Here is a 24,808-nt window from a genome sequence, read left to right as displayed (position 1 = left end):
CCCACTAATGCGTGTGTCTTTTTTCCCCATAGGGGCCGGGGTACGGTACTGCCGAAGAAGCGGCGCCGACCCGAGATGAGGAATGATTCTCCCAACAATAATCAGGTAAGTCTTATGGCGAAAATCTGGCTTTCCTCAATATGTTCCTTTTGCTCACCTTTTGTTCTTCTCTTCCCCCTTAGGCGCAGGTATGCGGCGGATCGTGCAGATGGTCGCTAAGGAGCACGGAGATGCCTCGTGAACGGGTGAGTGGAACGCGGCGCTGCAGCGAGCAACGCGATGCGTCTTTAAAATAAATGTCTTCCCTTAGGATCGCCGGCGTGATGACTCCGGACTCCGGGTAGAAGCAGGTAATGTCCTTCTGTTCACCTTTTCCCTTCTCTTCTTTCCTTTCAGGTGTTCCAGGATGGAGGCGGGCGTGGCTGGAGTCAGGATGCAGGAGCAGACACGGTGAGCGTCCAGCTGCTAGGTGCAGAACAACGTGAAGCGTGAGCTGCTGTCTGGGCGTGGCTTAAATAGCCCCCAAGTGGTTCCAGGTACGTATTCTTCCCCGGCCATGCCCGAGTGGCAAAAGAGTCCCACAGGTAAAATAGTCCCTTTCAGGCCTCAAAGAGGTCTGGATCTGGCAGCACGGTCTGCATCAGGTAAGTTCACATAAACACTCCCTTTATGAGCCTGGCGCCTATGGTGCCAGGACTGAGGTCCAAAATGAGCCTGGCGCCAAAAGGGCCAGGACAGTGTCCAAAGGGCCCCTACTAGGGGTTGCTGGCCTTTTCCCCGGGAACATGATGTCTACTTCCGGGGACGCTGGTCCTGGACTGGTTCTCCGGGAGTAGGCATCATGAGAGCACTCCCCCCCAAGGCCCCTCCCAAGATTGTTCCCTCCGGGCGTTTCGGTTTGTTTGGGAAATTCCGGTGGAATTGTTTTATTAACCAAGGTGCATGTACATGGTCACTAGGTTCCCAAGACCTTTCCTGAGGCCCGTATCCTTTCCAATCTATTAGATAGAAAAGTTTTGACTTTGACACCTTGGAATCTAAAATGTTCTTCACCTCGAATTCAGGTTCTCCATTTATTTGGATAGGTTCTGGTGGCTTGATTAATCGGGTTCCAGGTTGTACTGGTTTCAAAAGTGATAAATGAAAAACAGGGTGAATCCGCATATTAGCTGGTAGGTCGATTTGACGGCCACCGGGTTGATTATGGCCGTTATTGAGTAAGGCCCCAAATATTTTGGGTTAAATGTTCGAGGTCCTTTGAGCGATAAGTGTCTGGTAGCCAGCCATACTTGGTCTCCTGTTTGGTATAGAGGTGCCTCACTTCGATGGAGATCAGCATTCTTCTTGTATTTTCTCTTGGCTTGCTGTAAATGTGTAGTTGCTTCTTTGAAAGCTTGAGTTATTGTAGAATGCAGATAGTCTACTGCGGGCATTTCGAGGCTTTGAGGCGAGTCAAGATCTGAGGTTCGAGGGTGATGCCCATATAAGGTATAAAAAGGACTTTGCCCAGTTCCAGAATGTACCGAATTATTGTATGCATATTCAGCAATCCAAAGAATATCCTTCCAATTACTTTCAGATTGATGCAACCAACACCACAAATATTGTTCAAGGGTCTGGTTAGTCCTCTCTGTTTGACCATCGGTCTGAGGGTGGTGGCTGGTTGATAATCTTACGTCGATTTGTGCCAGCTGACAACACTTTCTCCAAAAATGGGAAATGAATTGGCTTCCCCGGTCAGAGACTAGTATGGACGGGAATCCATGTAAACGAACAATATTTTCAAGGAATTCCTTGTCTAGGACAGAAGCTGAAGGTAAACCTTTTAATGGAATGAAGTGGGCCATTTTGGAAAATAAATCCACAATAACAAGAATAGTGTTATATCCATAGGAGGCAGGTCCGTAATAAAATCCAGTGACAAGGTGTGCCAAGGTGCCGGTGGAATGTCTAAGGGTTGAAGAAGGCTGGCTGGTCTTTTTTTTTTACCTTTATTTTGGGCACAAACAACACAGGACATCACAAAGGATTTAATGTCCTTTCGCCAAGAGGGCCACCAGAACTGTTGTTTAACCTTTTCTTCCGTCTTGGCAATATCTGGGTGCCCCTCTATTAGAGTATCATGATAACGAGAAATAACCAGTTTTTGTAATTCTTTGTGTGGTAGAAATAAGCGCCCTTGGAAGTAAGGTAGATCATCATTGACAGTAAAGTAAGACCCCTTTTGAATCCAATCCTGCAAGGCTGTAGGGTCCAGGAGTTGTTTAACACTAGCTTGAATTCTTTGTTCGGGAATTATCGGTACAGGTTCTGAGTTTGTATCTGTTTCTCCCATTCCTATTCGGGATAGAGCGTCCGCTTTGCCATTCTTGCTGCCAGGATGGTAGGTAATTACAAAATCAAATTCAGCAGAAAACAAAGCCCATCGGAGCTGACGTGATGATTGAGCTTTGGCAGTTTTCAAATATTGTAAGTTCCGGTGGTCAGTGATCACCGTGATGGTATGTCTAGCGCCAAGAAGATAATGCCTCCAAGCCTTAAAAGCGGACTTAATGGCTAATAACTCTTTGTCAGTGATTGCATAATTGACCTCAGGTGCCGAGAATTTTCTGGACCAAAATGCTACGGGGTGCAGTTGGTTAGTTTCGGGATCTCTTTGGGACAGGACAGCTCCCATGGCTAAACTGGATGCGTCGGTTTCGACTATGTATGGGAGATCTGGACGCGGGTGTTTTAATACAGGTGCGGAGGTAAATTTAGCTTTTCATTCCTGAAAGGCCTGTTCGGCTTCCTCAGACCATTCGAAGCATTTATTTTTCCTCAAGAGTGCAGTGATGGGTTGTACAATACGTGAACATTCTGGGATAAATCTGTGATAGAAATTGGCAAAGCCAAGCATGCTTTGAACGCCTTTCACAGAGGTAGGCGATGGCCATTTGAGGATGGCATCCACTTTTCGCGAGTCCATTCAGACTCTTTTAGGTGTCAGGATGAAACCAAGAAACTCGACTTCTGTGGTATGGAAAACACACTTTTCAAGTTTTGCAAACAGTTTGTGTTGGCGCAATTTCTCAAGAACTGCCCTGACGTGCTTTTTGTGATCAGACTCCGAAGAGGAGTACACAAGAATGTCATCGATATACACGACAACACAAACATCGATGAGTTCCCGAAGGACATCGTTCATGAAGTTTTGGAAGGCAGCAGGTGCGTTGCACAATCCGAAAGGCATCACCTGGTACTCGAATAGTCCATATTTGGTGCGGAAGGCAGTTTTCCATTCGTCGCCTTCCTTTACTCGCACCAGATGGTAAGCCCTCCGGAGATCTAACTTGGTGTATATGCAGGCATCCTTCACCTGGTCAAGAAGTTCAGGGATCAGAGGCAAAGGGTAACGGTTTTTAACAGTTATCTGGTTCAATGCGCGGTAGTCGATACAAGTTCTGAGGTCGCCTTCTTTTTTTGGCACGAAGAACAAAGCCGAGGATGCAGGAGACTTTGACGGGCGAATGAAACCATTGGCTAGGTACTGATCTAAATATTGTCGCAAATGAAGATTCTCGGGTTCAGTAAGAGCATAAATCCTGCTACAAGGGGGTTGTGCACCGGGCATCAGATCAATTTGGCAATCGTACGGCCTGTGAGGGGGTAACGTGTTGGCCTGTTCCTTTTGGAAGACGTCTTGAAATTCTTGGTATTCCGGCGGTATTTGCAAAGTGGCAGAGGTTACTGTAGCCAGGCCTATATTTGGATTTCCTGGATAACAGGTTTGTGCACAATCCGGAAAGGTTATCCTCTTCGCTCGCCAGTCAATTCGAGGATTATGTGTTTCTAACCAAGGGATTCCTAGAATTACCTGAAACAGTGGAGCCTTGATTACGTCAAACACAACAGCCTCCCGATGCCCGTCCTGACCCACTAGTGTCACCTCTGCAGTGGAATGTGTTACCGGCCCAGAGGCGATTTCGGTTCCATCTACTGTGGTGATGACCTCTTTACTGGTTTTAGGACGAAGAGGGAGGTTGATCCTGGAAGCCAATTCATGATCCACATAGTTTCCTATAGCCCCACTATCGATGTATGCCTTTATTGCATGCAACCGCCCAGGCTGTTCCGGATCTACGAGGACCATTGGCATGATGAAGTGCGAGGTCTGAGAGTTAGTTTTCAGGCTCGGCAAGCGGACCCCTACGCTTGTCGGGCGTGGTCGTTTCCCGAATCAGGTTCCATATGGTTCTTATCCACGGCTCCTACCGCCTTCTTGGGCGGTTTTACTGGGCAATCTCGTAAAAAGTGTCCAGAAGCCCCACAATAAAGACATAATCGCATCTGCCGTCTTCTTTCACGTTCTTTTTGAGTTAAAGGTCCTTTAACCCCTCCAATTTGCATAGGTTCAGAAACATCTGCACCCTTGGGGTTAACGTGAGTCTTGACCAACACCCGTGTCTCAAACTTGGACCGATCTGCCTTTCTGTTTTGAAGCCTGTGATCTAATTGGACCACTAAGTCTATATATTCCATGCAGTCTTGGGGCGGATTTACAACTTGGGCCAGGACATCCTTAAGTTCTCCACGTAGACCTCGATGAAATAACGTGATTCTTTTATCCTCTGGCCACCCGGTCTCCACAACCAACCTATTGAAGGTTGCGATATAGGCTAAGAGATCCTGGTTACCCTGTCGTAGGGACAGAAGTTTGTTGTCCAGGGTCTGTCCCTGAGAGTGCCGAGCAAATAATCTTTCCATGCGTGTCTGAAAGCCTTGAAAATCCCGGAGTATTGGGTCATCTTGAGTAACCAGTGGAAATGGCCAATCGGCAGCACAGCCGCTGAGATATGATAATACAAAAGCTACCTTGGTTTGGTCGTTAGGAAAGGCCCCAGGTCTGCAGAGGAAGTGCAATCGGCATTGATTCATGAATACGGCGAATCTCTTGGGGTCCCCGGCAAAACGTTCAAGTGGGGCCAACGTCATATTTCCAGGTAGATTAATTTGCACTGGGTTACTTGAAACCACTGGGGCGGGAATACCCCCTGAACCTGGTAGGGGAGTTTGTCCAGCCTGACCTTGCAATAGCTGCCTGGCAAGGTCATCAGTTTGTTCCTTAGATACAATTAGTTCTCTCCTGAGAGCGTTAGTCTCCTGACAAGCGGAATGCACTTCGGCCCGCAATTCCCCCAATAGGTGGGCCAACTGATCAGTCTCGGAAGTCTCCATAGTGCCTGGGTGGGAAATTGTAGGAAGGCTTTGCGTTCTGTAACGCTCACCTGACTCCCACGGAGACGCTGACCAGGTCTGGACTGCTGCGGCCTCTTCTATGGTGATGCGCAGAACTCGGAAGACCGACTGGACAGGATCCCCAAATCTCGCTTGTCTGACTCGCAGGAGAATCCTTCTGCAGATGGAGGAAGGGGATTAACTACCTGCGGAGTAGCGCGTCGGCCTCCCAGTTCCCTCTTTCACTCTCCACAGACCACCTCCGAAATTCCCCGTTAACTCTCACCTTAAGGTTTGAAAGGACGAGCTCTCCATCCTGCTTCTGGTGCAGGGGTGCAATTATATCCAGTTACTTCACTGGTGTTCGGATTGGTGAGGATCCAAGCTTACTTGACTTTCCTGGCAAGGTGCCGTAAGTATACTGTTGTAAAAGTTCAAGAGTTGGCCTCCTTTTCTATTTGCCTTTATATTCAGTAGTCCGTCTCTTATCACAGGTGCTGGGTGAAGATTTCGCGTAGAGGAAACAATTCGCCGAAGGTAAACTCAGGTGAGTTTATGATGGGTGGTTCCTTTAATGTCCTTATATTCACCCACTAATGCGTGTGTCTTTTTTCCCCATAGGGGCCGGGGTACGGTACTGCCGAAGAAGCGGTGCCGACCCAAGATGAGGAAAGATTCTCCCAACAATAATCAGGTAAGTCTTATGGCGAAAATCTGGCTTTCCTCAATATGTTCCTTTTGCTCACCTTTTGTTCTTCTCTTCCCCCTTAGGCGCAGCTATGCGGCGGCTCCTGCAGATGGTCGCTAAGGAGCACGGAGATGCCTCGTGAACAGGTGAGTGGAACGCGGCGCTGCAGCGAGCAACGCAATGCGTCTTTAAAATAAATGTCTTCCCTTAGGATCACCGGCGAGATGACTCCGTACTCCGGGTAGAAGCAGGTAATGTTCTTCTGTTCACCTTTTCCCTTCTCTTCTTTCCTTTCAGGTGTTCCAGGATGGAGGCGGGTGTGGCTGGAGTCAGGATGCAGGAGCAGACACGGTGAGCGTCCAGCTGCTAGGTGCAGAACAACGCGAAGCGTGAGCTGCTGTCTGGGCGTGGCTTAAATAGCCCCAAAGTAGTTCCAGGTACGTATTCTTCCCCGGCCACGCCCAAGTGGCAAAATAGTCCCACAGGTAAAATAGTCCCTTTCAGGCCTCAATGAGGTCTGGATCTGGCAGCACGGTCTGCATCAGGTAAGTTCACATAAACACTCCCTTTATGAGCCTGGCGCCTATGGCGCCAGGACTGAGGTCCAAAATGAGCCTGGCGCCAAAGGCGCCAGGACAGTGTCCAAAGGGCCCCTACTAGGGGTTGCTGGCCTTTTCCCCGGGAACATGATGTATGCTTCCGGGGACGCTGGTCCTGGACTGGTTCTCCGGGAGTAGGCATCATGACACACCTCCCCACGCCCCGCTCATCAGAACCCTATACCTAACCCACTCACCCGCTTGGGCTTCTCCAAAGTCTCTACGTTAGAAGTGGAAAAAATCATACTCAGCCTTAAATCATCAACTTGCCAGGGCGACCCTTGCCGCTCACAAATCATCAAAGATGTGGCAAGAGACCTCTCACCATTCATTACCAAACTCATTAATGCCTCCTTCTCATCAGCTACCATCCCCAACAACCTCAAAGAATCCTGGGTCCTGCATCTACTCAAAAAACCTTCACTAGACCCTTCTACACCCACTAACTACAGACCCATCACCACCGTCCCCTTCCTACTCAAAATATTAGATAAGACAGCCTATCAACAAATACTAAAATACCTCGAACAAAACCATCTCCTAGGAATCCGGCAATCAGGCTTTAGACCCCAACATGGGACAGAAACTGCTCTCATCGATCTTAAAGCCCAAATCGACACTCTGAGAGATAAAGGGAAAACTGCTTTACTGCTTCTCCTAGACCTCTCTGCAGCATTCAATCTAGTTGACCATAAAATTCTATGCAACCACTTGGACTCGGCTGCCCACTTCTCCCAAAAAGCCATCGGCTGGATTGAGTCGTTCCTGAGCAACAGATCTATGCGTGTCTTTTCCACCTCAGCTTCCGCTGACCCCATCTCCATCACATGTTGGGTCCCTCAGGGTTCTTGCATCTCCCCCACACTGTACAACATGTTCACAAAGCCCCTGTTTTATGGTCTTGACGGTCTGGGTATCACCTACACTAATTACACCGATGATACCCAGATCCTCATCCCGTTGACGGGAGATTGCAAAACAAGGATTTGGCCTTGGTGAACAAGGTGTACCTCATCATCCAGGCATGGATGGCTTCCCAAAGTCTATGCCTGAATGATGACAAGACTGAACTCATCATCCTCGGATCCACCCCAAATCTAAACAAACTGGACCATAACTACACCAGCTTCATTATAGACGGCAATCCCATCAAGGTAGCCAAGGAAGTGAAAACCCTAGGTATCTACCTGGACTCTTCCCTCTCCTTCCATAAACAGGTTAGTTCCATGGCCTCCACCTCAGCCTACACATGTAAGCTTATCAGAGCAGCCAAACCCTTCCTATCCTCCCAGAACTACATTACCCTAGCCAGAGCCCTTGTACTATCTAAACTGGATTATTGCAACGCCCTTCATGTAGGAGCCAACAAACAGGCTACCAATAAAATCCAGACCCTACAAAATAATGCTCGCTCTCAGAGCAGTGCCTAGCATCCCCAAGAGAGGAAACATCTCTAACATCAGGAGAACCCATAACTGGCTCACAACCACCGATAAAATCCTGCTCAAAGTAGCCTCCTTAACACACAAATGCCTCAACAATGCAGCCCCCCGCTACCTAGCTGACAGAATAATAAGATACACCCCCAATAGGCCCAACAGACCTAGCAATGCTAACCTGCTCACAGTTCCCACGTTCAAACGAACCAAAATGGGCGGCAACAGCTTCCAGGTGAAAGGAGCCCAACATTGGAACTCCTTACCACCCTCCTTAAGGACACCGCAAACCTACCCACACTTTAGACGTAATTACATTCAGTGGCTAAAGAACAATGACCAATAACTGACTTCGCCTTTGTAAATTTTGTACATATGTATAACCATAAATTGTATTTCACTGTACCACTGTATCCATTGTAACTGTATTAACCTATGTACACACTGTAAATTAATGTACATACAGCACTGTAACTAAGCTGAGAATAACCTTGCTTCTCCTGCGCCCTCAAACCTTCGGGTCTGGCGCGCAATATAAATGAATAAACATAAACATAAACATGAACGTATGGTTTAAAGAAAGGGATATCCTCCCCTTAGTAGGCCTTACACATGTGTACCTTGATCCAACGACTTAGGGAAACCACATCTGGAGACTACACCTTTCTGTGTGTGTGGCAAATGTGACTAAATAGGCTGCAATATTTTCTAAAAGGCTTAGTCCTCTCTAAATAACATACCACTGTGCACCTGAAGCCTAATAGAGCTTACCTTTTCCCCGTGCCTAAGTCCTCGAGAGACCCTATGGAATTGAGAACTAATCCCAAATTCAAATGGAACAAGGAACCAATTTTAGGAAGGAACCTGGCACCTGGTTGCATAAGAACTTCAATGGACAACACCCTAAAGAATGTTTCCCTGCAACACAAGTCCCCAAGCTCTTATATACATCTAGCAGAAGGAATTGCAACCAAAAACAATATTGTAAGAGAGGCCAATTCCAAATCAACGTGCTCCAAGAGTTCATAAGGAGCTCCAGAAAGAGACCTCAAAACTATGGGCAGATCGCATTGTGCTACAATTCGCTGCCTAGGAGGATTCAGCATGATGAAACCCTGAACTAGTTTAGTGACCACTTCCTCAATGACTGCCAAACAACTCAATTGCTTCCAAAATGCCCTGATATTTCTCCACTGTACTTTAACTGTTGCAACAGCTAACGTCCTATGAAAACCGTCCAAAAGAAAACTCAGAATCCCTGCACCAGGACAGAGACAAGGACCAATGGTTATCTTAGGGCCTGTTTGAGGGGGGGTGATTCAATTTCTGGATGGCCATTGTGGCAGCAATAAACTGACCACCAACCTATATCCCCAGATATTGGAACAGAAGAGCAATCCCTTGGGAGGATCATTCTGACTCACTCCCAGTCCCTGCAAATCAAAACCTCATTTGCTAAGGGGATACAAGCAATATAACCTTTGCCCCCCTGAAATTAGCCCAATGGGAAAGAGAAGAATTATGGGGAGGCATTTAGTAGAGCGCTGGGTCATGTAAAAGAACATCATCACAACTCCAAGCCAGAGGATCCAGGTACCGGGAACAGAAGAGTGGCAGTCTCCCTTTCTCTCATGTTGTGAAGAGTTTTAGCAGAGGGACTCCAAACTGGCTGCTGCTCAACAAGAAACAACTGGGACTCAATGTCAGTCCCACTGATGATGGAAACGTTCTGCTCAATCTGTCTATAGCCATGTTCAGAACCCCCTGCATCCCACTGAAAAATCTTGCCTGCCAGTGGCATTAAAGACTTTGAGTGAGTACGTCCATGCTTGTTTAAAGAAGTGATTGCCTTGGTGTTGTCTGCATAGAAGCAAGGCAGCCCCCCTCTGCAGAGATTGAGCAAAGTGGAGCAGAGCCTCCAGAAAAATCACAGAACTCCCTCCAGTTGAAGTACTATGCCCCTTCGGCAGGCAAGCATCCTACCTGAGACGGCTGTTCCTCCAGTTTTGCCCGCAAACTAAATTGACTCAAATTTCTGGACAAGATCAGAGGAAATAACGTGTGAATAGAGCTCTCCTTACCAGCTTCCAAAGGACCAATCCCCAATGAAACGTGGATCTGATCACCTGTGACAGTGATGCAGATTCCTTTTCGCTGGCCTCGTGTGGAGAACAGTGATCTAGTAGATTGGTCATCAAGTGCTGTTGATGGTGCCTTGACTATGGGATAGAAAGATGGTCTCTTCCATGCACCCAGCATCTTCATGCCAAGACTTGCGGGTGAGTATTACTAAAATAGAAGGAATGCCAGGTGGGGGGGGAGGGGGTGTGTGTGTGTGTGTGTGTGTGTATGTGTGTGTGGTAACTGTTAGGTAAAAGTTCACTTCCTGCAGTTTTACCTTTATATTTGTGGACTCCCAACTTTTTGCTTTTATTTCAGCCTCCTGTCCTAACATTTTGCCATTGAAGCACAGCATTCAGCTGCACTCCACTGGGCTTTCAGTCATCATTCTGGGGGAACTGACTTGTCCTTCTGACAGTCAGTACTGGGAAACATTGTTTCTCTTAGTCTTATGACTTTGTAGCCACTTTTGACAACTTTATTTCAGTGTTTAAAGTACATTACGATACTGCGCCCTGGGGTCTTTGTGTTTTTGGGTCCTAGACATGCCTTAAGGAAGTCTTGGTAACTGGACAACATGCCTAGGAGTAGACTTGTGGCAGCAGAAACTTTTTCTGGAATTTGTATTAACTTTTACTGAGCCATACCGTGCTTACCGAGTGTGGCTCATGACTGTGGCTATTGTCTGTCATGGCCGTGCCACTAGGTCTTTTTTCTTCTCCTTTGGCCATTTTGTCCATTGGCCTTCCCCTTGCTCTTTGTCACCCACGGAGTCCTTATTTGAGAATGCATTCTCCTGCTAAAGCCAGGGCGTGTTACGTTAGTGGGTACTAGGAAGTCGGTTGGGACTGGATATCTGTTACGCACGAGAGGATGAGAGACACTGAGGTCCCTGATTGGATCACTGCTGGAGTGCATGATTGGAGCAGATCTCCTCATTGGCCAGCTAGGTGCGAGCACTCACTGGACATTTGGATATGAGGAGGGGCTCTCAGTGCAGACCCAGGTCTCACACTTAGGTTTGAATCAAACTATGCATGGAGCCAAGTATCCTGAGAAGCAAAGCACATCCAAGGACTGTCCGGAAACGCGCATACAAGGTTTGGCACCCTGAGCCCGCTGCTTTGCACTCCATCTCTGAAGGCCTACTAAGGTGCTTCAAAACGTTGGAGTGGTGGGACCAATCACTCTCAATGCCTCCTTGATGCCCTCCAAATGAGCCTTTTCGGAAGAGTCCCAGGGTCCTCCAGTGGACTGACCAGCTTGTACCTTGGTGCCCATGCTGGAGCGTTGCTTTATCAAGTTTCGACTCTAGCTTTGGGAGAATCCTAGTTTGCACGGCAAAGCATCTTCTTGCGAAATCGAGTCAATCCTACTGCTTTCGGCTACAAGAGAGAAGCATGCGTCAGTCAGCAAGACTTGGGTGCTCCTGCGTCATGGTGCGAAAGTGGTGGTGGTTGTTGGTGCCTTTCCCGCCTTTCTTCAAGTATCCTGAGACCAGCTGCATCAGTGCTTTCTTTGTCCTGCATTTGTGATGAGAGATCCAGCTCCTGATGTAAATTGAACCTGCATCCGCACCCGCAGCGCTTGTCCACTTTGAAACATAACCAAGGAAGAGATTTCATGGACCAGGACATTTTCTTCAAACCTGCCAAGTTTGAACCCAGACTGAGCTAAGGGCGGGGGGTAGTCATACCACTTACCAGTGGCCCGTAATTCATCCATACCATTTTTATGCGCAACGGATCCCTTGTGGTCCTTGCCTTGACTTGGGTGGCTCTTGCTTACTATAGTCATCCGAAAGTTGGGGACAGCTTTGTTCTCTGTAGCAGACCCGCCTCTAACTCTTGGAACTGAATTCCTCACACTCCAGTGTCCTCTTCTAACATTTTCTACCCATTGAAGTTTGTGCCTTGTGAGCTTTACACATCAACGAGCGCTTTTACACACAAACCTAGCATTGAGCACAAGGCTACAATCTTTATAGGGCTGGACTTCTTAAGTTAGTGATATCCATTTCTAGAGTTGGCCATTGTGATAAAGTTTTACTTTGCAGGTTTTGGCGGGAATCCGTGCTTTACCAAATTGACCGAAAAGTGATTGTATATATATTTTACATAGTGTATGTTTAAGTTGTAGTATTACTGTATTCTCCATTATTCACCTGTGTTTGTTCTGGACCTAATAGATTATATATTTTGTATATACTACTGTCTAAGAGTATTTCTTGTGTTCTACTGTGTGTGCTCATCTAGGACCTCAGATCACCCTGCTACTCCTGAGACTTATCCTTGACTGCTCTCCAAGCTACCTCAAATTGTCCTGGCTACTTCACAGAAGTGTTTCCTGTTTCACTAAGCATGAGTGGCCTCGTGAACATCTGTTCACCAGAGCAGAGATCAGAAATCCATTCAAACAGTAATGTGGGATGAGCAGCCAGGCTTAACCTCTCAGGAGGTGATGTGGGCTGGTTCATAAGTACAGTGATTCCTTAAGCCCCCACAAAGGAATGTCCACACACTATGTTATGTGCTAACACTGTTCTTTACTACCATCAAAATTTAAATAAATAGGGTTCAAGTAAATATACACATATAAATAATAACTTTTTGTACTTTGGCAATTCTATTCAAATAATGGCAATATGATATAAACTCTGTTAAGCAAGGTGTAACTGCATAGATTAAGGAAGAAAGGTGGGCTAGTTTCAGAACATCAGCAGTATACTTTCTTTAAATTTAAATAGTGATACTGTGTGGGGATCCCCTAACTGGGCGCCCTGGAATGGAAAAGTCAAGGTGTACTTTGTCTATTACAGCCCAGACCAAATAAGTTAAATAATGCTCTGTTTTCTTTTTAGAGGTTCCACAATCCCCAAAATACCAAAGATGCCACAGGAGAACATGGTCCTTGACAAATTTGTGAACACTAGATAATTCCTGAGGCTGGAGGATGCACTTCCTCGTCACAGTACCATTGGTGTCTTGGCAGACAAAGTGGTGGAGTTTCTTGGCTTTACTCGACAGGACCCCTGATGGAGGGAACTCCTTTGCAAGAAGGAGTCACTGGAATGCCGAGGCCAAGAGAAAATGAGGAACCAGACAGTGTTGGAAAGGCAGCACTTTTGGTCTTCAGAGTGATCCCTGGTGGTGGGTCGTTACTCAGGCTCTGGATGTCCCATGAAGGTGACATTTGCGGTGGACTCTGAAATGGCCTGGCTGAAGAAGACCTTGGATGCCTTTTGGTGGTGACGGGTACAGTGGCAGAAGTAGGTGTCGGGTTTCATGATTTAACAGTTTACTGACTTTCAGTTCTTCAGGGCTGCAGCCACATGACAAATATCTGCGGGGCTATACCAGTGGACTGGACTATGGACACTCACCAAGGCTGGACCCTCTGGCAATCTTCTTCGAATTTTGGTGGTGGGAAACCAAATGGGGGATTTTCCCCTGCACACAGTGAACTGGGATCTTCTTTGGTGGGAAAAAAGTGGTCAGATGTTCTGTCAAGGATGTGCCTTGAAGGTTTCTTTGATCAGGTAGAACTTTTGTAGCTCTAGTGTCAAGGAGCACTATGCCAGGGTGCCCCCTCTTTTGGGTGGTAGACAGCAGTCTGGCTTCCAGCAGTCACAAACACTCTTCCAGAACCTCAGCAACACAGAAAACTTATTTGGATCAATATGTCCAGGCACTCCTGTTCTGGACTCATAAAGAACCCTTCTCCAGATAGCAGGCACACAGGACTGGATTCAAGGGTACTTCTGATGAAGACACTATAGTCCCTCATCTCATAGCTCTATCCAGGTCTTCTCTTGGGTCAGTCCCTGGAAGAACACATCAACTTTTGGATTATGTGAAGAAAATGCAGCAGCAGACTTCTTCCTCCAGCTGGGCTCCAGGGAACAGCTTATTGTTACTTCATCTTCAACTTCAGCTTCTGTACTTAGCTTCTGAACTTAGCCTCTGAACAAGTTGGTGAGTGGGAGGTCCCTAGTTATACATGTTTGTTCCCCATTCACTCAGGCTCATGCAGGCTCAGGCAGCCAATCATTCACAAGTGCATTCATGCAGGCAGTCGATGCAGGCGGGTAGCCAGTTACTCTCACCGGCATTCGGGCCATTCACCCAAACCAGACACCCATAACACAGAATGTGGATTGGAGTAAGCACCCAGCCTTTCAGAACACTACATTGCTTTCGTTGCAGTTTCAGTCACGACTGAACTGGGCATTGTGTCACACACACCAAAACAAGACACCCACAACACAGAAGGGGAATTGACTTCAGATTCCATTCATACAGGTCCCACCCAAAGGCAGCATGTCTCTGAGCAAAGCCTGAGCTATGAAAACCCGATACATGCTTGCCCTTAGAGTGAAAATAGAACAAGCATAGCTTTTTTAATGCAGCATGAGCCTTACTATGTGTGATGTCATGAAGTACCATGTCCTTGCTTGTCATTGAAGGTTACATGGTCAGGTTGGGAAATACTGAGTCTGCTTTGACATGTTCTGCCATGGCTGGCTCGGCTTGTCTTAACAGGGTAGCATTTAGTGATAAACTTGGCCGCCACATTTTTTTCAGGGTCAGATCATTCCAGTGTGATGGGTTTTTTGATAGTCTTGATAATTGGGATCTCAGAGCTACTCATAACGTTGTAGAGGCTCAAGAATTCCACTTCCTCCTCTGGTTTCACGCCAACATTCCGACTTCCATGGTTTCTCAAACATGTGTCAACAATGCTGGCTTTGCCTCTTTTGAACTGTGCATGCAATGTGAGTAGGCACTGCCTGATAGGACTTGCGCCACAAACTATTGTAATAATGAATGAGTAATTGCTGGAACTGTGAGAGATAGGAAAGCTGCTCTTAGCTACTCAACACCTTGCCAGATGTCAGAAAGACACTGATTTCACAAAGTGTGAACAAGAGCGCTAAGATTCTCAATAGCATACACACTTCTAATATTAATAAAGTCAATCAGACATGAAGTTGTAATACTGGTTCTATTTTATCTAACATACATCAGTTGAAGTTGGTGCTCAATTTTAGGACAGTGTATTCACATTTCAATAATTCAGTGAGAAACCAGGAAATACATATCACATGTTATCCAAGTCCATATTGTGATAAGACATCAATTGTCAAATATCTTGTTAAGTATATGACATGGTTTTGAGAGTCCTGAAGAATCTTACTTTATCTCCAAATTAGTTTGGGACCTTGCAAGTAAAAGGAAGGTTGTTTTTGATCAGTTGTCAATATTATCAGTCCAATATTATGCCAACACGAGTTTCGACCAGCAGCCTTTATCAAGGCAGTAAATTAGAAATCGGCTTTGTGGTTGTATCTTTTTTTCTGATCACATGGTTTTCAGCGATTTTCAAAACAATAATTCAGATAAGGAAGAAGAAGTATTCGAATGCTTGTCATGATGTTAGAAGTTCTCATTAATGTGGCAGTCCAGTTGCTGGGCAATGTCAGTTTACTGTTTTGACTACAAAATGCAGAAGTGTGTGGTCGGAATTCCTGGCTGTGTTCCATAGACACATGGATTTCAGGCTGAAAAAAAACAAACAAACCATGACATGTTTACGTCATTTGAATTCAGTGGGTTATCTATGGATTTGACATGCCGATGTTATGTTGGATAGTTGTGATTTTACACAACTTCATCAAACAACATAACATCATATAACACATATGTATAACGTTGCACATAGCTCATATCACTCAAGCTAATGTATCAAAGTGTAACACAACCTTTAACATAGATAGCATTCCACCGTATAACATCACCGCAAGCAGCAGCAGCAGCACAACATGCTGAGCGGGGGATGCTATGCTTATCTTTGCTCACCTGTATGCGCTCCTCAGGTCAATTTGGTATATGTCGATTGATCGAATGCGCATGTGTAAATGTTCACGCAAAGTGTATTCAAGGGGATGTGGAGGTGGGGGGTAGGGATGGTTGCCCACAGTCAACCCGAGAAAACAATTTCCAAGTTCTCCGCAGCGCTGGCCGCTGGAGGAATAAGGCGTTCTAGCAGTAAACCGTATCCGTCCCCCTCCCCCCGACCCCCACCCCGCGATGATGGTAATACCCGTGCAGAGAGCTGAGATTGGGCGACTCTAGCTCTCGTGCCCCTGTGCTTGAGTGAAGGGGTTCACCCTCTGCACGGCGCACCTGCAGAGCTGTGACTGGCAAGGCTGACGCTGCCGCTGGCACACTGGTGGCCCTCGGTGTCGGTCTCCATGGCCCCTCAAGGCTGCACCTGGAATTAGCCGGAGGCGTTGGGGTGCTGTGTGAATTCCCCTCGCCCCTCAGTCTACAGTAGCCTGCAGTAGCGCAGGTGTGGGGGCGGGTGTCTGATGTCCCCGCCCAGCCCGGTCCTCCCTCACACGTGCGGCTCGGGCTGATGTGCCTGACAGACATCAACAAAGACCGGAATGAATGAAGTGAGTGACGGGGCAGAGAGGGGCCGCCGCTGCTGCGCTGCCATTGGCTGCGCAGCTGCTGTTTAAAAGATAAGTGCTCGGAGCATCTTTACTAAACTCCGGCAGCCTAGGATTTACCCGACACAGCAGCAGCCAATCCCACGCTGCCCTGCGCTCAAAAGGCACCGGGCCGAGCGGACGGCATCACCCTGGCCGAGAGCTCTCCGCAGACATGGATGGCACCATTTTCGAGATCATCATTGATGAGTTTGATGCCAATTGCAGCCTGCTGGACGCCCTGCAGGACGCTTTCCTGGAGAACTCCTCGTTCTCCTTCCTGGGCTTTGATGGTAGGGCACCGCGGGGTGGGCACGGGTCGGCCACGGAGCGTGGCTTGTGTGTTAGCGAATCTGAGTGCCCGAGGCTGGAATAACACCTACCTGTGCTTTCTGTGTCTCTTTAAAGGTGCCTATTGCAATGCCACCACGGACCAGATAGGGACCTGCTGGCCCAGGAGCGGCGCGGGGGAACTCGTGGAAAGACCCTGCCCAGAGTACTTCAACGGGATCCGCTACAACACCACCAGTAAGTGCACATCTTTACTCGCATATGTTAATCAGAGCACACGGGCTTGCCGCGACCAGAGAGCGGGCGAGATTGCAAACTGCACCTGTGCCATCATTGTCTAGCGCGTGCTGCAGCATCGATACAACGCACACACATACACAGCTGTGCGACTTGAAGTGAGTTGGCACATACCCGTGCTGGATTGGCATTGGTACAGTCTTTACGAAGTGAGTTTCCAGTGTAGTAAGCAGGAGAAACGAGATGCAATCCTAGCTTCCTCCATTTAACTTCAACGTGGTGATCGTGGGCAGATCAGTTTATCTCCACGTACCCACGTTTCATAACGTGGACAGTTTCCAAATGGGTGAACACCTCTTTTTGAGCGCTATACATTAAACGTGCGCTATGATTTTCAGCGCTGAAGCACCTACACGTGGTTAAGTTGTCCAAGTCACCTCGCACACCCGCAGATGTAAATCCCCTCTGGAGAGGGCTTTTCTCTGTCAGGAATCATGTGTCATAGGAGACGCCTGGCGGATAAACATTGACATGAATGGATGGGGATACAGGATGCCACCTTGCATTGGGGGGGCGGGGCAAATTCTCAACGAGGAAACATATGAGCGTACAATTGATTTACTTTTATAATTGAAGGGTGCCGTGGCGGGGGTGGGGGGGTGTCAGTGTGATACAGAGAGGGTGCCGGTGTAGATGTATCACGGCACTTATATTGATGCTGTGTGCACAAGACACACTTTGTATCGCTGTGTGCATAGAAAACACAAAGACAAAATAGCCAGGCTCATAAAAATAGAGACGCCCAATGCAAGCAGTGTCTGTGATCCATTCATGTCAGATTGCCATGGTAAATCACTGTGTTCCAGTGCATGTGTGTGCGCCATTTGTGTGAATGTGTATGAGTGTAGTGTGTGTGTGGGGTGGGGGTGTGGGGGGCATGTGCGTGTATATGTGTGGTGTGCGTGTGGTATGTGCGTGTCATGTGTCGAATGCGTGTGGCGTGTGTAGTGTGTTTGTGTGTGTTGCGTATGGTGTGTGTGCTGCACGTTAGTGAGCGTGCACGTGTGTGGCATATGTGGTGTGTGTGGCGTTTGTGTGAATGTGTATGTGCATAGTGTGATTAGTGTGGCACGTGTGATGTGTGCATAGTGTGTGTCGCATGTGCTGTATGTGTGAATGTGTGTGGTGAATGTTCTGTTTGTGTGTGCTTGTGTGGGATGTATGGCATGTTCACGCGTGTGTGTGTGTGATATTGTCAAGCTGCAATGCATATGCCATCGTGGTGGTTCTAGTCTCTAAGGAACATTTCAAATCATTTCTATAAATACTATTCATTTTATGTACATTGCAGACGGTTTCTCCCGCTCTGATGCCGATAGGGTATGCATTAAAGACCGATTCGTTTCCGGAGTGATTAAGGGAGCACCTGATGCACACATCGGAATACAGTGCCCATTGATGCCCTTGGACTGCCTCATAGGGCAGTGCCCAAAGAGATGTTCCCTCGTGCCAGCACGTGCCAGCTTTCTGGGAGCATGTGGGTCATATTAATGAGATGCTCTGCTGTACAGGAGGTAGTTGGAGTCACTGTAAAACACCGTTTCCCACATGCAGTATTTTCCAAGCAACACAGTCACGGGTGCTGATCAACCAGTTTGTTGAGAAAAGTCACACATTGCGATGCGTGAATAATGGCCACTTTTTTGGGGGCACCAGCAACATATCGTTTCCCATTTCAGCCATGCCCCATGCATTCCTTTTCAATATGCACTAAGCAAATACACCAACAAAGAGCCTTCTCCCGAACAGAAGCAGCGCTCATGCACCTTCCCTGCGATCTAAGAGTAAGGTGAGGTCCCCAGAAGTTTGAAGGACCCTACCCAGGAGAACAGACCACTGCCACTGCAGCCCCCGTCCCTGCTTCACGGAGCCACCGGCGTGTGGGCAGGATGCATGAAGATGAGTATTGCAAACAACATTTCAAATAAAGGTGGGGGCTGGAAATGGGCACCAACTTCCCAAAGCAGCATCACCCCCACCTTGGCATCCGTGTCCACTTGAGCACTTTGCAGCCACGACCATATCTCGTTTGGCGAGGTGGTGTGATTTAGTGACTGGGTTGGTGGCATTTATTCTATAACCATGTTATCCTGGCTTTTCCTGTTCACTGCACTGTGTGATCCTCTGTAAATGGCTGCACGTGGGGTTGTCTCTTTTCCTTTATCTGGAGAAAGAGCGTCCATTACTAGGCTGATCGAAAATATGAAACATTATATATTTATTTTGTGTTTGTTTACACATGTTCATAAAGGTCATCTCTAACTCTAAAGGTTTCTGTCATTCCATCAAGGTTTTTTTATTTTTTTTACATCGCAGGAGAATTCATCAATTTGTTTTTCTTTTATGACATTTTGCTGCAAATGTATGGGTGGGAGACCCCGCAGCCCCCCTCCAAATGCCCTCTACGGTTTGTATTACGCAGATCCACCCCCCTGCATACGTTTGCAGCAAAACCTGATGAAAAGATTGCAATGAATTCTCCTTTGATGGAAAATTCGCAGATGGACCCTTCCTGTCCCACTCTAAAGTATAAGCATACAACAATACATCAGAATATAACTAAACACACACACATGTTCAGTTAATCTAATCATGACAGGAAAAAAGAACATGCATTTTAAGAGAGAAACTACTTAAAAGAAGGTTAAAAATAAGGGTTTGGGAGCAAGTCTACCGGGAACGAACACGGCCACGTAACCTGTTCTCTGGGAAGGTGCCCACTCGGAGGGGCTACATCCACATTTTAGCTCACTGTACCTTTCACATAGGAGAAACATCTATTTATATATCAGTTGGGTCCCACACACAAGGGCATTTAACGACCGAAATGCTTGGCAATTCTCCTCTGAACGAGAGTACCAACAGGAACCCCAGACAGGTGTTTCGGCCTACTCAGGGCTCATTAGTGAGGTGAAGCTGTGCCTCTGTAACCACAGTGAGCAAGGGATCCACTTCTGGGTTACTCTAGGAAACTTAGAGTGAAGCCCAAAGTCCCTAAACATATAAGCAAAAGGTTTGGGAGCCCTCTACTGAGAACAAACATGGCCAAATAACCTGTTCTATGATAGGTTCCCACTCAGGAGAATCTACGACGACGGTTTAGCTCGTTGTACCTTTCACAGAGGAGAAATACCCATTTGCATATCAGTCTGGTCGCACCCACAAGGGCAGTCCAGCATCGATATTCCAGGCAATTCTCCTCTGAACAAGAGTACCATCAGCAACCCCAGAAATGTGTTTCAGCCCAGTCAGGCCTCGTCAGTGAGGTGAAGCTGTGTCTCTCTAACCATAGCGAGCATGGGTCCACGTCAGGATTACCCATGGTAACTTAGGGTGAAACCCCAAGTTCCTAAAAATGAAAAAGGGACCGGGAGCCCCAAACTGATATGCAAATGGATATATCTTCTCTGTGAAAGGTACAGTGAGCTAAAAGGTGGTTGTAGACCCTCCCGAGTGGGCACTTTCCCAGAGAACAGGTTATTTGCCCCTGTTTGTTCTCAGTAGAGGGGCTCCCAGACCTTTTGTATTTACTTAAAAGAAGGTGTTTATAAACGTTTGCAAATTAGATGAAAATAAATATAGATCAAATTGTGGATCTTTCCAAATTCCTCAGCCATAAAAAAAACTTGTTTCCTTGTCTTTTCCATTGCACATTTAGCAATCTCTTCTGTTTAGCTTAGAAGCGTTGATAAGTTCTTCAGTGTGCACTAAACAATTTACGCCACCGCACTTACTTCTGCAAAAGTTATCCGCCAGCTATATTTTGAAGAAGTTGTATATTATGATAAGTGCTGCTTTCCACTTAGCAGACACAGCCAGGCTTGAGAAGTTTGCTGTAGTATACATCTCATTAATTAACTTTGTCTACTGTCCCCCTCATCAATGATTACACTGGCTAGATTGGACTAACCTCGGACAGTCAATTGAATAAACACAAATCATGATGCTCGGGATAGTTTTAGATTGTATTTGGTTTTGACCACGAGCTCAAAATGATGCATTAGTGGCATCGCTGCTATAATGCAGTGTGTCGATTTATCTTTTCCTATACAAGCACTCCTATAAAATGGCGAACAGTAGATATTTAACTCTCTGGACCCACACACATGCCTGCTCATCATGGGTGACTATCAGGGACTTGGCACCCCTACCTACCTTTGTATTGGCTTAAATGCACACATGCATTGTAGGACCTACTGATGAATTTCCCATACTTGAACTTTGGTCCAGAAGGGTGTTTAAGCTACAGCGCGTTGAGACCATACCAATGGTGCTTTACAAATGCTCATTGCATTACATACTTCTAATAAATATGTCCAGCTTTCGTTTCAGTATATCTGAATAGACATATTATAGCATACCTTGCAACACGCTCCATGCCATTTGGGAAATGCTAGACCAGTCCTATTTTTTAGTTTTGGTACTTTGGTGTAAGCCACCTAATCGCAAAAACCGCTGGCACTGTAAATGTAAAAAAAAAAAAAAAAAGAGCAAGGTGAATGCGGGAGCAGCGTATGGCGTTGTCATGGCAACTTGCCGATGCTTGGCTTAGAAATGGCAGAAGCGCCATCCGGGTCTTCACCCTCTTGCTCACATCTGCTGGTCTGCTGCTGTTGCCAGGGAGCTATGCATGCTCAGAAGTAGGAGCAAAATGACTGCACTTAACAAGATGCCTGGTATATTTGGATTTTCTATGGACCAATCTGTTTTGTCAGCTGAACGCCTGTGAACTATTTTTAAAGTCTGGAGTGGAGTGATATCTTTTCAAGATGAAGTTGCAGCATCATCGATCATTGCATAGTTGAAGTTGGTCGGGCCCCGTGAGCCCTGCTTCTCCTTTCACGTTGGCTGGCCCCCAAGCCACTTGCTTTGCCCGCAGCCTCGGGAGCCACGCTTCACACCTGGGGCTTCCTTCGGCCAGTGTGACCTTGCCCACCCCTGCTCCTAGGCCACATCGCCTCCTTGAGTGCGCTTCACTCGCCTGCCCCCCACACCACCTCTTTCCTCCTGCATGCAGTTTAGGCCCTTCCCTTGCTGTGCACCGGGTGCCCACACCGCCCCTGTGTCACCCCCCACCTGGCTGGCCCAGCCTCATCCCCTTGTCCCCGCTTCTTTGTCTGTCCCTCGGTGCCTGGTCGTACATCTTGGGTATCCTGAGAGGTTTCCATTATTGCGCTCCCCTTCGTTGCACTACCTTTTCCATTATCTTAATGTGTGCGCGCTGCATGCCCCTGTCGGATGTCCGCCGCTGGTGTCACTTCTTGCCCAGGTGTTTCTTCCCCCCCATTACCCGACCAGTATTTGTGCCGGGATTTGCCGCTTGCAACCAGGACGTCATTTCACCAAAATGCCAGGGGTAGCGGAAGTTACATCACACAACCCTCGACCTATGATGACATCGGCCTCTGATGACATCACAGGAAGCAATGTCATTTGACCCACCCCGAAGTGACATCACGGGAAGCGATGGAACACAGCCTTTCACCCCTTGACAAAACAGGAAGTGGCATCACACAGTATTTTTCTAAGTACACTTCGCAAAATATGCTTGCAATATCACTGTAAAGTAATATACATTTATACAAGAATGGCTCACCATATGTATTATTAATATCAGCGCGTATATGCCCATATTACCAAATTACTGCGAATGCAAGCAGGCGTCCAAGGCCAAACGATAATGATGTGTTATTAAGTAGCACTTATGCTTAAGTGCGTCATATGGAACAAATATACACCCAATATCACCCAACCTGTGTTGGTCCTCATTTATCAACCTCAGCAGGATGAAAGGCTGAGTTGACCTTGCCAGGAGTCCAACCTGCAAACTGCCCATCACACATTCATTGCAGCAGCGAGTGCTCAACCCACTTAGCTATTTTACCAGTCATAGCTATCAGAAAAAAAAAAAAACAGCCACTCCAGAAAAAAAGAGCCACATGCTGCCTGCCGGCCACAGCCCAGGAGCCTCAGTTTAAGGTAAAGAAAAAAAAACTATTAAAAAAAACTTTTGTTTTCTTTTTTTTTAGGGGTAGCAAGGAAGACCACAGGGGTAGCAAGGGAGCCCCCAGGGGTCGCAGGTGCGACCCCCGGCGACCCCTAAATGATGTCCCTGATTGCAACCCCGATTACTAATCCCAACCCCAAGCAAAGTAAAATACAATTGCAACTTTAAGTGCAATTTGGGTAAAGCAAAGGCTAGCTTTCCAGTTTGGCCTCATCTGCGAAATGGGAAGGCATGACGAGCAGCACATTACGCTATTCATTCATTTATGTGCCGGATAATTAGTTTTGCATCTATATACCTCTGCCGGTAATTTGCTGTTAGAGGGTATTAAGGAAAGATCCACAAAACGAAGCACCTGCGAACAAGATTTAGCGCCGCGCTGGCAGGTGATACTTAAAGGTGCTGAGATTACACTCCGGTAGGTTAAACAGTTAATACTTGCTGAATCAAAGTACATATTTTCGTAACAAGCTGCTGTTTCACTAAGGGTATGCGCAGCGAGAGGAATCACATGAACTTTCCCCCTAATACAAAGTCCTTCACACTACAATCGAATCCTTTGTTCCCTCTGCACCACGTTTTCATAACACTCCGTTTCATTAATAAGACGCCTAACGCCCACGCTACTGTTAAAGGGAGTCTTAAAACGGAGCAGTGTGAGTTACGCTTTCATTTCCGGTGTGATGGGTTCCACTTGTTTTGGGATGGCCTTCACTTGGGCTATGCTTGCGCCAGGAGGGGAACGTGGCCAGCGATCACAGAGAGTCCTGTCGAGTCCCCCACCTACTCACTGGGGCGCGGAAAGTTTTCATAAATTCAGGAGCAATGTGCGCCGGTCGCTGGGTTAAAGTGCTTGACCCAGGCCTTTTGAGTAATTAGACGTACGATTGCGCCTGTTGCTAATGGACATCACATAAAGTGGATTTTACGTTTAAAAGTTTATTTACACCATAGAATCATTTGCTGCATCGTTACTATTTTATGAACGATGCTTTGGAACATGCGTCAGTATTTCTTTTCGATTTGTTTTAATTTGTTTGAAGGTAGACTTTAAAATGGGCCTCATTATGACCCTGGCGGCACAGGCACGGCTGGCGCCGGAGTCGTTTTTTTTTGTGGCGCCCTGGAATGGGCATTTACCAGGGTATTACAACCCCGCCGGATCTGGTAAATGCCCTTCCAGAGCGCCTGAAAAAATTCTTCCCCATTCCCACTCGAGCCCCATAGGGCTCAATGGGAATGGGGAAGCCGGATGCACCGGCACCATCCGTGAATGGTGCCGGTGCATCCGACGTGTTGTGCTCGCGGGTGCTTGTGTGTCCGCCAGGTGTGACCTGGCGGCCACACAGGCACCCGCGAGCACAACACGTAGTCTGCCGGCAAGCTTACCAGTACCGTAATTCCCGGACCGGCAATGTGTATTAACTCTTTAACATGCAAATGTGGCAGCATGGTTTTCCTGTTTTTATTTTAAGTGGAACTCACAGGATTCAGGGGCCTGCTGCATACGGGCGCCTCGGGCCAATTTTGATGACGCTTTCTTTCATTTTCGGTTTTGGGCGCACCTGTACATTGCTCCACATTTGGCAATCCCTGGCAGCTAAGTGGCTTCTTTGAAATTCTGTAAACAAATCCCTTTGCCCCAGTTGAGGACGTAGA

At 47.1% G+C, this 24,808-nt stretch overlaps 1 protein-coding gene across 3 annotated transcripts in view; it reads left to right on the top strand.

Annotated features, from left to right (window-relative positions):
* The window catches only part of CRHR2 (corticotropin releasing hormone receptor 2), a 2,206,543-nt gene that overhangs the window by 890,447 nt on the left and 1,291,288 nt on the right, over positions 1-24,808 (top strand). For 2 of the 3 annotated variants that reach the window (XM_069647696.1, XM_069647698.1), the window contains exon 3: positions 16,963-17,082. In XM_069647696.1, the coding sequence (XP_069503797.1) occupies positions 16,963-17,082 (120 nt within the window). Of the gene's footprint in view, positions 1-16,398; positions 16,848-16,962; positions 17,083-24,808 lie in introns of those variants that run through there. The other variant, XM_069647697.1, reaches the window with a different exon arrangement.

This window comes from Ambystoma mexicanum, chromosome 2q (genome assembly GCF_040938575.1).
Source record: "Ambystoma mexicanum isolate Mex_15411 chromosome 2q, UKY_AmexF1_1, whole genome shotgun sequence".
In the NCBI taxonomy this organism is placed as follows: Eukaryota; Metazoa; Chordata; class Amphibia; order Caudata; family Ambystomatidae; genus Ambystoma; species Ambystoma mexicanum.
The sequence above is the reverse complement of the archived record's forward strand: the minus strand, read 5'-3'. Positions and strand labels throughout refer to the sequence as shown.